The sequence below is a fragment of the Garra rufa genome, chromosome 19 (assembly GCF_049309525.1).
Source record: "Garra rufa chromosome 19, GarRuf1.0, whole genome shotgun sequence".
Classification (NCBI taxonomy): Eukaryota; Metazoa; Chordata; class Actinopteri; order Cypriniformes; family Cyprinidae; genus Garra; species Garra rufa.
Window position 1 is genome coordinate 37329551 of NC_133379.1, and position 14331 is coordinate 37343881.

At 35.3% G+C, this 14331-nt stretch overlaps 1 protein-coding gene across 1 annotated transcript; it reads right to left on the reverse strand.

The window, feature by feature from the left end:
• Positions 1 to 1632: 1632 nt before the first annotated feature.
• Positions 1633 to 3241, reverse strand: LOC141291868 (uncharacterized). The gene is made up of 5 exons (XM_073823881.1): positions 3190 to 3241; positions 2996 to 3106; positions 2536 to 2661; positions 2213 to 2374; positions 1633 to 2034 (listed from the first exon to the last, which is right to left on the reverse strand). Exons 1-5 carry the CDS (start codon positions 3236 to 3238, stop codon positions 1844 to 1846), a joined length of 639 nt encoding a protein of 212 aa, XP_073679982.1. The 5' UTR covers positions 3239 to 3241; the 3' UTR covers positions 1633 to 1843.
• Between the last annotated feature and the right edge of the window lie 11090 nt (positions 3242 to 14331).

The window sequence follows — 14331 nt, forward strand, 5'->3', positions numbered from 1 at the left end:
AATGGGGAGTGCACACACAGACTCTTAAATACACTGAAACGGGGCGTGGTCACTAACAAGATAACAAGGGGGAAATACAAATAAGGGCATGACTGAACTAACTAAACAATACCAAAAGGGGGAGACAAGGACTAAACCATATAAGCTAGAACCATAGGGGAAAAGACACTAGGAAAACATGACAGAACACAGACATGATACTGACAACAATAGGTTTTGTAGGCCTATTCTTCATTTGCAAATTGCTTTGCATAAAAGTGTCCACTAAATGAATAAATTATATGTGGGTCTTTTTCCGGGCTTGTTTTTGTAAAATACAATACAGGTCCTGATTAACCTGAATCCTGTTATTATCAATCTTGTTCTTGTATTTATCTTTCATTAAAGGTGCCATAGAATGGAATAAATGTATTTACCTTGGCATAGTTGAATAATAACAGTTCTGTACATTGACATGACATACCGTGAGTCTCAAACACCATCGTTTCCTCCTCCTTATATTAATCTGGTGTTTGCAAAAGACCACTGAAAAATAGGTTAATCCTAACATAACACAGACTATGACGTTATAGTCGCAATAATGAATAGTTACGCCCCCAACATTTGCATAGCCCAATTATCAGAAGTTCTGCAGATAGGATTGTGGAAAAAAACAACAAAGTGAGGACAACAGCGAAAATGGCAGATCACGGGAATAAATGTTATGTTTCAGGTTGTGCAGGAGATGTTAAGAGCAGGAATTGATGGTGTCTGTACTCAGAAAGGCAAGGCAAACTAATAAGGTGATCTAATAAATAAGTGAGCATAATGAGGGACACGGTTAGCTTCTTGCTAGCAGTAGCCTGTTACATTGCAGTACATGAGATTTCACTTACCACATAAACAGAGTAAAGAGAGATGACTTCGCGGACGATGGCGAATGATTTACAGATCACTAACAAGCATCTAAACTTGTAAAATATGTGGTAAGTACTGCGGCTGTAGTATAAAGATACACGGAGCACGTGCAATTGCAAATCTCAAGAGTGAAAGTAAAATGATCGTGCATTCAAAACGGCAGCTTTAATGACCCGCTTATTAATAGCGACTCGGGCTCCGTGATTGAATATTTTCCTCCATGTGCGAGCTACTGAAATGAGCCGCTCTGTGAAACAGCCAATCAGAGCAGTGCTCATCATTATTATTCATGAACCTTCCAAATAATGTAATAACAGACCATTTCATTCTAGGGACAAATCCTAGGGTTGTAAATGGACCTATAAAACCGTTTCTGGAGAATTTTTGCCCTTTCCTATGCCATATACGTGTAGATATGTAGATATCAGAGAACAATTTAAAATATTGAATAAATGCATTCTATGGCACCTTTAAGATTTAAGCTCACCTGAGTTCTGCGAATGAACCAAGCATCTCTACCTCTTTTCAGCTACAAAATAAACTAAACAGACATTAAATGTTACCTCGAAAGGTATGGTACAACTTACTAAAATAAATCAGTGTCATGGAAAGACATCAGAGACAGTAACTTTACAATTACCTCAGAAAAAAATACCTTCTCTTAACAGTTTACAGCATTAGTTAAGACATTTTTCCTTAAAAAAAAAAAAAAAAAAAAACTCTCAACCACTGGGCCTATGCACTCTGCACTTTTATTTTTGACCTTTTTTTTTTTTTTGACTTTTTGACTTTTTACATCAGGATTAAAAAAAATAAACATATATATAATACACTTTACATAAATTTCCTGTATACCTTTAGTTCATAACATCAGAAAGCTACAAAAATTCAAGCCATGTTCTGTACATGTAGAAACGTAGAATGTAAAATGTGAGGAGCTGCTGATTCAGTGCAGCAGGATGAAGGAGAGCAGAGAACAGCAGAGGAACAGGAAGCTCTGATTGACACTCTTAGCACTGTTACACAGATCCTCTGCACAACATGAGGCACTCTGAATATAAGGATTTGATGTTAAGGAATCACAGCTAGCTCTAGAGAGACAGCCTTTTAATTTAAATGATGATCCTCCATAAGCTCCTGATGTAAGGAAAGAAAACAGAAAAGTTAAGTCATGAATGCAAGCTAAGGTGACATAACAATCACTGCCTAAGAAGGTCATTGGTATATGTGAACTATATCAAATGCAAAAGACCAATCAATAATGAGAAGGAAAATCAATGACTTTAATCATCTTCTTTCTCTAGCCGATTCTCACCTGATGCTGTAAGGCAGTGGTCTGCATTCCCTGGACAGTTTATTATGTTTGAGCAGTTCTGCCTAACACAATTGTAACATTTCTTTCCGTTGGCATCACTGGGATAATCAGGGACATTGGGGAAGTTTGGGAAGACACTGGGGCCGAAAACTTCAGAAGGATCTGTAAAAAAAAAAAAAAAAAATGTACATCTAATGAAACAACGCTACTTTAACTGCAGTTCCTGCAATTGTGAATTGAATGTTCTATGGACGCAAAATGAGTGTGAATTTTAAAGAGGAGAGTCATTTGCACATGGTTAGTAATAAAATACAATACAATACCTAGAGCATCTCTAGCATTACAAAGATCCGTGCTACAGCAGGAATACGACTTATTTCCAGCAATCGAGTATGCCACTATGCATGTATTTGATGGAACACAACCTTTAACTTTGTGTTTAGAGTTTCCTAAAAACACAAATGACAAGAAGGAATGACAATGTTAATGTTGAATTTATTTATATTTCCAAATAGAAAAGCTACAAAACAGAAGAGAAAACCCAAAATTTACAATACAAAATGATCGCTTAGGTCTAAAACTCTACCACTAGTAAAACACTTCTAGTTGTCTTCTAGTTGCAAACATTTTTTTCAATTACAAGTTATATTAGGCCTATTTATCTAACAATCTGAGTCTGTATATTTTATGCAATCATTAATTGTATATATACATTAAAATATACTCCACTTTTGAAGCATCCTCAATATGACAGTAAATGTCAATCAATTGCACTGAACTTACCATTTATAGTTATTGAACTGGAGCATATGTTCTCTTCAGGACATTCTTTCACCGTTTGAGCCGCACAAGACCCTGTCATACTTTCACACTCATAACATTTGAGAGAGTGTCCTTAGGTAATAAAAGAGACATAATGAGAGAGAAATCCAATGATTTATGGTTGTATCAGATAGAAAGTCAGGAGATTTGTCTACCTCCAGTGAAAAAAATGAACAGAAGAAAAACTGAGATCTGAAGATCCATTTTTGATCAGGAAGCAAATGAAATGATGTGTTTCAGTGCTCATTTTATATCCTAGCAAAAGGGATGGGCCTTCATGAGGTAATGACAGTTTAACACAGAAATAAATGAGTCTGTTTTGAAATGTGAAGAATTTAAAGGGCTGGGCACACTAGAACGTATGATAGAGTATAAATACATCTGTAGCAGCCAATCAAGGTCTTCAGGTTGACTGGATGGACTGGATTATTTGGGCAGGATGGATTGATCACTTTTGCAACAGTGTTGTTTTCGTCAACGATGACGATGACGAAATCATTTCTTGACGCCACTTTTTTTCATGACGATAACGAGACGATGCCGAGATAAAAATGGCTCGTTGATGACTAAAACATGACGAGACGCGTGTGAGTTTCCGTTGACGAGTAGAGAATAGACGAAAATGTTAGTGGGTGGTCCGTCAGACGTTTAAAATGCATGACATTTCTGCTTATTGTGCATGCCAATCATAACCTAAAACGTACCTGTCGCTATGGCAAGCCGTTTTAGCATTCCATCCTTGTTTGTCTTTTATGTTTTAAAACATTCCTTCATTATTGTAATTATTGGTGAAAATAGTCGATCCGGAAGCTCACATTGTGTTGAACTATAGATCTGCTATTTTCAGAACTTACAAGTGACACTACCCAACAGCAAAATACTTACTGACCTACATTAATTTGTTAAAAGACTACTTTTTCCCCTTTTTTGACTAAAACTAGACTAAAACCTTTTTGACTTTTCGTCGACTAAAATTGGACTAAAACTATCACATATGGAAGTGACAAAAATTTGACTAAAACTAATAAGCATTTTAGTCCAAAAGACTAAGACTATGGCTAAATCTAAGATGGTTGTCAAAAACAACACTGTTTTGCAATATACAACAGCAACTATATCAGAATGATATACACCAGAAAAACACAATTTACAGAACAAAAATACAGAGCCCTGCTAAAATGACCATTTCTTTCTTTCTTTCTTTCTTTCTTTCTTTCTTTCTTTCTTTCTTTCTTTCTTGTTTTACAGATACTCTTTTCTTCTATACCAGAAGAAAGACAGTCGAGTTTGCATAGTCGTGAGGGTGAGTAAATGAATGTTCATTGTTGTGTGAACTATCTGTTAAAACACATGCTTCTATGCATTGGTTTATGTTTTGGATTAAGATCAGTATTTAAATTACTTGAGCATTATTCACCAAAAACCACCCTGAACGAGAAATTGATACAGGTTAAAGATAGTAAGAAGGCGTAACAAAAGAAATGTAATTACGTAATTTTACTACTGATATAACAATTAGATTTCAGTTTGCACAGAATGATTCAGGTACGGCCTAGGTTGGGTGGTGAGGATTGCAGGACTGCAGGAATTTTCTTTCAATGTTATTTTCATTTAAAAAGTGTGACGCAATGTGCTCGATCCATTTTTTTGTAGACACTGCATATCAAGATAAACAAAAAAAGAATTCTCTTATATAAAATATCTGTTATGTGTCACAAGTGAATTTTTTATTTTTTTTTTACAACAGAGATCTATTATAAAAAGACACTTGAAATATGAAAAATCAAAGGGATTCGTAGGAAGTAGCATTAAATTGGCTTGATTACAAAACTTGAGGAAATTACAAAGCAGGAGTGGCATTTCTCAGTATTCTTTGTTTAAATATTAAAATTAATTTAATCATTTGCTAGGATGTTGGATTGTCCTCTTGTTCAATGTATCATTTTAGATTTTTTCATGATTTTAGTTTTTCCAGTGGAATTGTGCTACTTTAACATGTTTGCTGCGTGATATTTAATAAATTCATGTGATACGTAATATTTATTCCCTGGAATGTGAATTTTACCTGGGGAACCTCGCCAAAAAAAAAAGCCTATTTTACCCCCAGAATGCGATATACCCCATTGGGTGGATTTCTTTGTGAAAACCTGGCAACCTTGCATGTCACATCTGTTTCAGGTTTTGTTTGTGTAGATGTTTCATGTCTTTTATTTAGAAGGTTTTTTCAGTGATGAGTTTTGTTAATTCTGTGTGTCTGTTCACATTCAAGTCATTATTAATATTGATTACCTAGATCTTATTTACTGAAATGTAAAAAAAAAAAAAATGGCTGTATGATTCGTTGTGTAAAGGTTTGTGGACACCTTGTGATAAATGGGTTTGGCAATCCCAGTGAAAGCAAATATTGATGTTAGCCTATATACAGGGGCGGACTTAGTGATTTGGGGGCCCTAAGCAAATTTCAGATATGGGGCCCCAACACAATTACTATGTGCTCTTTTATGCCTAACCCTTATTTTGCCCACTCGCTTTCATAATTTATTTACCCCTTCACAACCAGTAATTAGTCAACCTAATGCTGTGCTAAAGCCATATTAAACTACCTTTTTTTTTCGGATCACAAAAGAAGATAAAAAAATGCTTGCACTTGTAATGAATTGTAAACTTTTTGCAAACACGAAATTACAACTCATTCCATATTCCAAGTGTTCTAAAGGCATGTGGTAGAGTTTGCTGACAAAGAAATAAAAAATGTCTTCTTAAGCAAAAATCTCCAGTCATCGCATTTGTGCGTTAATACGAGTGCATTTAGGCTAAAAGTTCATTTTATACGAGTGTGCAAGTCATAATAAGACTCATTTTGAAACATCTGCAAGATATATAAAATTATGACTTGAAACACAATAATTTCTTATTACTGAGGTGAATATCTTAGTTCTGAGACAGTCAGACAGTAATAGGCCTATACAGCCTAAAATGCACACAAAGTTCGCTCCCTCATATAATCACTAAAACCTCACTCACTTTCACTTTCGATCTCACAAAGTTCTCTACACTGCACAATGAATCTCTTATTTACATCGTATCTACACTTTGTTGTAATTAGAGGATTTCCGAGCTTGCAGAACTCCACAAACTCTGCATTTTGAACGGTAAGTGGATTCTAACTTAAACACTTCTGGTCATTGCGTTCAAGAAATAAACAGATCTGTTTCCGCAATATCAGATGGAGCCCCATGATTCCCCGAGGCCCTAAGCAGCCACTTACCTTGCTTATTGGTTACGTCTGCCCCTGATATCATACAATCACTTCCCACAGACAATCAGATTTGAGAACCAGAAGGAACTGTTGTATAAATCTGAGTATCGCCACAATGGCTGTGCATCCAGGTGACTGACCAAAATGTGATGTAGGTGCAAACCCTATATAGTGCATCTTTACCACGGTGTCAGCTTGAGGCAATGCATATGAACTTTTACGATATAAATACATATTTCTGTTGATTAAATACTGATAGAGTTACATTATTTGTATGGAAGGAAGTGGTTAACGAAGTAAAATTTAGACCTCAGATTTGCAAATCTTTGATCAGATGAATGAAATAACACATCTGTTGCAGCAGAAATGTCTGTCACAGCAAGTGCTGTAGGCCTAGTTATCATTTGCAAGTTGTTTGGATGAAAGCGTCCACTAAATTAATAAATGTAAATGTCACTGGCATGACCTTTCATAGGGATTGTTTATTTTCTCTAGGTTCGAGTCATGGGTCTTTTTCTGCATGACGGTTCAAGCTCCTCACCTCAGTTTACATGGCAGAACGGAGTCCGAATGAACCGAGCATCTTTACCTCTTTACAGCTAGAAAATACTAAATAAACACAAATTAACAGCAAAAGTGACTTTGAAAGGTATGGTACAATTTACTGAAATAAATCATGGAAAGACATCAAAGACAGTAACTTTACAATTACCTCAGGAAACGTTACCTTCCTTTAAAAGTTTACAGCATTAGCTGAGACATTTTTCCTTAAAAAATAAATAAATAACATCTCAACCACTGGGCCCTATGCACTCTGCACTTTTATTATTGAACTTTTTACAGCATGAAACTAGGTATATAGTTAACTAGGTATATAGTTTAGTAATATATATACACACACTGTATATATGACATAAATTTCCTGTATACTTTTAGTTCATCACATCAGAATGCTAAAGAAAATGGAAGCCATATATTCTGTACAGAGATTGTGTAGTAATGTAGACTAAAGAGCTGGATTCAGTGCAACATGATGAAGGAGAGCAGAGAACAGCAGAGGAACAGGAAGCTCTGGGTGAAATAGGGAAGGGTATTGGAGCCAGAATTTCCAGAAGGATCTGTAAAAAAATTAACATTTAATGAAACAACGCTACTTTAACTGTTCCATTCAATCAGTTCCTGCAATTGTGAATTGAATGTTCTATGGATGCAAACAGAGCCGGATTAACGCAAAGGCAAACTAGGCACGTGCCTAGGGCCCGATTGGCGGGAGGGGGCCCAGACAGAGGGACACTTTTTTCTTTTTCTTTTTTTAATGTACAAATGTCCTATCTACAATCTATTTCAATATTTATTAATTAACTAAAAATAGTGACGATGTTTATCTTAACCATAGACTGTTACATTGTCATATTAACGCCAGCCCATGACTGTATAGAGCGGCGCCAGCAAGTCAGAGCCATACAGAGAGATTTGTGATAAGCTTTTCACCCAGAGTTATGCCGCGTTCAAGGCAGCCCGTAACCCGTGTTTTTCCAGCCTTCTACCCGTGAAAGTGCACTGGAACGGCAGTCAAACCCGTGACTTCCCACTCGTGAACTCGTACTAGATCGATGGACTCCCAGTTACGAGTTCTGACGTAACATACAATATCAGCCCTAATGCGTGCGGCGTTTATGCAAGCGGTACACGGTGGAAAAATAGAGCATAGGACAATATAACGTTGCAATCAAATTAATAATAATATAAAAATAATAATAATTCATAAATGTGCCCAGGCAGTTTGGCGTGACTTGCCTGGAACGCTACAAAAAGTCGTGAGTCGTGATTAAGTCGTGTTTTACGAGCTCAAAAACCTGCCTGGAACGCGTAGCATTAGATGCATGCTGCACATTTAATGTTATTATTAAATAAGGCCTATTATTACATTGCATTTAGTTTGAGAGCAAAAGAATGACAACATAACCTGTACATTAGTTGATTTGTATTGCTTTTTACCTTCCCTCCAAAACTCGTTTTTTTTTTAATTCAGGCAATTTTATATTTTGAAAAAATTAAATAAAGCAAAGCCGTTTGAACAGCGCTCTTCACTTATTATTTTATTGTGGTACCATGACCCACACGTACAAAACAGTCTTCTTTTTAGCGTTTATTTTACAATAATAACCAATAGGATAGAACACAGATGTGGTGTTTTTGCAGCTAATCTATTGGTGATTAATATAAATAAAATAAACCTAAAACTCTGTTTTGTCAGTGTTCCATGGTCTCATAGCCTAATATGAGAAATAAAGTTTAATAAATGCAATACAATGCATCACAAATCCGTGAGTACAGTTTACAAACCCGTGGGAACGGATTGCTAAAGCGTGCGCACAGATTATAAATTTGTCGGTAAGGATTCAAAATATGAGGGTACGGTTTACAAAATCTGAGCTCACGGATTGGAAATTCGTGGGTACGGTTTGATAATCCATGGGCACGATTTATATTCATTTATTTAACAGAGGGAACAGTTTAAGAACTCGTGAGTACAGTTTAAACTGAGGGAACGAATTGCAAAACCGTCCCCACGGATTAATTATTTTTCTTCTACAGGTGACGTAAGGGGCTCCGTGTGAGCCCAATATCGTTTTGCTTAATAAACTTATTTGCTCTGTTTACATAGTTTACTGACACCTATTGGTTATTTACTGGTACTACTGCCTTAACAATGACACTCCCAATGGATAAGATGAGGATAATTTAATAGCATTTAATAGAGCCGTGTAATGTATAAATAATGAATATCAAAAAATAGTCTGATAGACTGTTTTATATACAACACATGACTTATTTTGGCATACAACAACCAAATTTTAACCAAAGACTAGGCTATGTAAAATGTGAATTAACTTTTATTAGTAACTTTGGTAAGTTTCAGATTTCAATTCATAAATAACATCGACGGAGGGGGGCCCAAAAAATGCAGCCTGCCTAGTGTAGTCCATTTATTTAATCCGGCTCTGGATGCAAAATGAGTGTTGATTTTAAAGAGGACAGTCATTTGCACATAGTTGGTAATAAAGTACAATACCTGGAGCATCCTTAGCATTACAAAGGTCCGTGCTACAGCAGGAAATAGATATATCTTCAGAATTAAAGTTTGTGTCCACACATGCATATGATGGAGAACAACTTTTAACTTTGTATTTAGTAGAGTTTCCTAAAAAACACAAATGACAAAAAGGAATGACAATTGCACATAATTTTATTGTTAAATTTATTTACATTTCAAAATAGAAAATGTTTATCTTTCTAATCACAGCTGCAAAACAAAAGTGTAAAGACAAAATTTATCAACATTTTTTTCTACCACTAGTGAAACTTTCGAATTGCAAACATTTTTTTCAATTACAAGTTATATTATTTATGTAACTGAGTGAAAATGTAGCAGAATTAAGTAGCAGAAGTCTCTATTTCATGCTTGCAATCATTAATTGTATATATACAATTCCACTTTTGCAGCATCTGCAGTATAACAGTAGCCTACATGTCAATCAATTGCGCTGGACTTACCATATATGGTTGTTGAACTGAAGCAGATGTTACGTTCAGGACATTCCATCACCTTTTGATCTGCACAAGACCCTGTTGCACTTATGCACACATAACAGTTGAGAGAGCGTCCTTAAGTAATAAAAGAGACATAATGAGAGAGAAGTCCAATGATTTATCTTTGAATCAAATAGAAAGTCAAGAGATTTGTCCTTGTACCTGCAGTGAAAAAAATGAACAGAAGAAAAACTGAGATCTGAAGATCCATTTTTGATCAGGAGGCAAATGAAATGATGTCTTCCAGTGCTCATTTATATCCTAGCAAAAGGGATGGGCCTTCATGGGATAATGACAGCTTAACAGAAAAAAAAAATAGGAATCAGGAAATGAGTCTTATTAAAGGAATGTGTACAGAAGGCGTTAATTAAGTCATTAAAAATAATGATGGGACAACAGAAGCAGATAGAATTTATCACATTGAGTCTGTTTTGAAATGTTAAGAATTGATTTTAGAAAGGGCTGGGCACACTAGAACTTATGAAAGTGTAAATTCCCATATGCATGGATTACTTCCTTGTTTAGACGAGCCATCTAAGTCATTTCCGGTCAACTGTACTGTGCCATAATGGGAGTGTAGGCTACTTTGTTAGTTTTCGCTACATAATCCATTCACAATCAAAGAGAAGTTTAGTTTGTCTAAGAGGACCAAACGTCCATGTATACCGTTTCAAGAATGACAAACGCAAGTTAAAAAAAAAAAAAATGCGAGAAATACGGCTAAATATGTGCAAGTCATTGCTATGATTGGCAGTAATAACTGGAGGAAATATCTGACAAGCTGATGGCAAAAAAAGAGAGCTGTGCATTAAATGATTCAGACTAAATTCAGAGTAACAAAACTAGAGCAGTAACAATTTTGTGTTGGTTAAATATAGGCTATTTAATAGCTTTTACAGGTCAAAATAAAACTTAAATTTAGTTATTAAATATTTCAAATTCATATCGATTCATATTGAGTGCATTATTTAATTATTATACCATTAATATTTAACTTATTTAATTTGTAGAGAACTATGTATAAGTATTTAAATAATTCACCCTTATTTGTGTCTGAGCTTAATGTCTTTCTGCACTTGCTATACTATATACTTCAGTGCGGTAAAAGTACTACAATTTATTATACTAGTAATTTTATAATAAATCGAAAAGCAAGACGTCTTGAAAAAACTAGGGAGTTGAAATGGCAGCTTTAGCAAATGATTAATCCTCTGCTGCCATCTTGTGGTTATATGGGTAATTTCATGTCATTTTTAACTTAAGAAAAGATGTTGTTTTCCGCGAATATACATTTTTTCCATGTCGTCTTTATTAATGAATGAGCTGTTGAGTTAAAGTAAAGTAATCAAGGCTTTAAAAATTTTCAAGATTTTAAAAACGTGTTCATGACTTTGAAGGCAAGTTACTGATAATCAAGAATACGATTAAAGTGTCCTTGAAGAGAAGTATTGCTAGCTAGCTAACCTTAGCCTAAACACGTTATGATAGTGTTTAGCTGTCAGCATTTACACGTACAACTATGCAGGTATTCTTCTGGGATTACCAGGCTCCGCATTTAAATGATATGTTGTTAAATATGAACGTTCATGCCGCTATTATTATTTTCAATGTTGCAATTATTATTTTTCTCAGTTTCTGATAAGAACGAGGCAGTAGAGGAGTCTCAAGTGTGTCCAAATACAGGTCCTTCTCAAAAAATTAGCATATTGTGATAAAGTTCATTATTTTCTGTAATGTACTGATAAACTTTAGACTTTCATATATTTTAGATTCATTACACACAACTGAAAGTAGTTCTAGCCTTTTATTGTTTCAATATTGATGATTTTGGCATACAGCTCATGAAAACCCAAAATTCCAATCTCAAAAAATTAGCATATTTCATCCGACCAATAAAAGAAAAGTGTTTTTAATACAAAAAAAGTCAACCTTCAAATAATTATGTTCAGTTATGCACTCAATACTTGGTCGGGAATCCTTTTGCAGAAATGACTGCTTCAATGCAGCTAGCTATCAGGAGATTTTGGAGCACTTCATGCTTCCATCTGATGAAAAGCTTTATGGAGATGAAGATTTCATTTTTCAGCACAATCTGGCACCTGCTCACAGTGCCAAAACCACTGGTAAATGGTTTACTGACCATGGTATTACTGTGCTCAATTGGCCTGCCAAATCTCCTGACCTGAACCCCATAGAGAATCTGTGGGATATTGTAAAGAGAAAGTTGAGAGACGCAAGACCCAACACTCTGGATGAGCTTAAGGCCGCTATCGAAGCATCCTGGGCCTCCATAACACCTCAGCAGTGCCACAGGCTGATTGCCTCCATGCCACGCCGCATTGAAGCAGTCATTTCTGCAAAAGGATTCCCGACCAAGTATTGAGTGCATAACTGAACATAATTATTTGAAGGTTGACTTTTTTTGTATTAAAAACACTTTTCTTTTATTGGTCGGATGAAATATGCTAATTTTTTGAGATAGGAATTTTGGGTTTTCATGAGCTGTATGCCCAAAATCATCAATATTGAAACAATAAAAGGCTAGAACTACTTTCAAATGTGTGTAATGAATCTAAAATTTATGAAAGTCTAAAGTTTATCAGTACATTACAGAAAATAATTAACTTTATCACAATATGCTAATTTTTTGAGAAGGACCTGTATATATAGCACATATAAAATGAGCTTCAGTGGAAGTTTACGAGCTGCTTATCATTATGCAGAAGTTCTGAAGAAAGCTCTGTGCATATGGCCAACTAAATCTGTAACATGCATTATATTAGGTGTGTCCATTCTGTTACTAAAGGACTACTGTCATGCAGATTTGAGCTCCAGTCCTGATTAAACACACCTGAACCAGCTAATCAAGGTTTTCAGGATAACTGGAAACTTCCAGGAAGGTGTGTTTGGGCAGAATGGAACAGAACAACAGAAACAATATCAGAATGATATACATCAGAAAAACACAATTTACAGAACAAAAATACCAAGCCTGGCTAAAATGACCATTTATTTATTTATTTATTTATTTTTTACACATACTCTTTTCTTCTGTACCAGAAGGAAGACAGCTCGGTTTGCATAGTCATGAGGGTGAGTAAATAATTAAAATCATTTTTGTCTGAACTATCTGTTAAATGCATTATGCATTAGTTTATGTTTTGGATTAAGATCAGTATTTGAATTACTTGAGCATTATTCACCAAAAATCACCCTGAACGGGAAATGGATACAAGTTAAAGATGAGTAAGAGGACATGACAAAAGAAATGTAATTACGGTACGTCTTTACAAATAACTCATTACGGGCCTAACAGTTAGATTTCAGTTTGCATAGAATGATTAGGGTATGGTTTATGTTGGGTGGTGGTGATGATGGGAAGATATTGAGAAATCAGGCCAAGATTGATTTTCATTCTCTTTCCTCTTTGCACATCAATATACTGTAGTGTTCAGTTAAAGGATAAAAATGCAGGTCCTTCTCAAAAAATTAGCATATTGTGATAAAGTTAATTGTTTTCTGTAATGTACTGATAAACATTAGACTTTCATATATTTTAGATTCATTACACACAACTGAAGTAGTTCAAGCCTTTTATTGTTTTAATATTGATGATTTTGGCATACAGCTGGTGTTGGTCCACTGTGTTTTATCAAGGGCAGGGTCAATGCAGCTAGCTATCAGGAGATTTTGGAGCACTTCATGCTTCCATCTGCTGAAAAGCTTTATGGAGATGAAGATTTCATTTTTCAGCACGACCTGGCACCTGCTCACAGTGCCAAAACCACTGGTAAATGGTTTACTGACCATGGTATTACTGTGCTCAATTGGCCTGCCAACTCTCCTGACCTGAACCCCATAGAGAATCTGTGGGATATTGTGAAGAGAAAGTTGAGAGACCCAACACTCTGGATGAGCTTAAGGCCGCTATCGAAGCATCCTGGGCCTCCATAACACCTCAGCAGTGCCACAGGCTGATTGCCTCCATGCCACGCCGCATTGAAGCAGTCATTTCTGCAAAAGGATTCCCGACCAAGTATTGAGTGCATAACTGAACATAATTATTTGAAGGTTGACTTTTTTTGTATTAAAAACACTTTTCTTTTATTGGTCGGATATGCTAATTTTTTGAGATAGGAATTTTGGGTTTTCATGAGCTGTATGCCAAAATCATCAATATTAAAACAATAAAAGGCTTGAACTACTTCAGTTGTGTGTAATGAATCTAAAATATATGAAAGTCTAAAGTTTATCAGTACATTACAGAAAATAATGAACTTTATCACAATATGCTAATTTTTTGAGAAGGACCTGTAGGTGACGTTCAGCAATATGACATACATAGAACACACACTGGATATTAGTTTAATAACATGTTTTTGCTTAACATGCTTTTATTTCCTTTCGATATTTAGATTGCATTTACATAGTGTGATGAAATGTT

Coding starts and splice junctions, on each gene's coding strand:
- LOC141291868 (XM_073823881.1), bottom strand. CDS start 3,238: ATGGATCTTCAGATCTCAGTTTTTCTTCTGTTCATTTTTTTCACTGGA. Junction 2,375..2,535: donor TAATGCTAGAGATGCTCTAG/GTATTGTATTGT, acceptor TTTTTTTTACAG/ATCCTTCTGAAGTTTTCGGC. Junction 2,035..2,212: donor CCACTGCCTTACAGCATCAG/GTGAGAATCGGC, acceptor TCCTTACATCAG/GAGCTTATGGAGGATCATCA.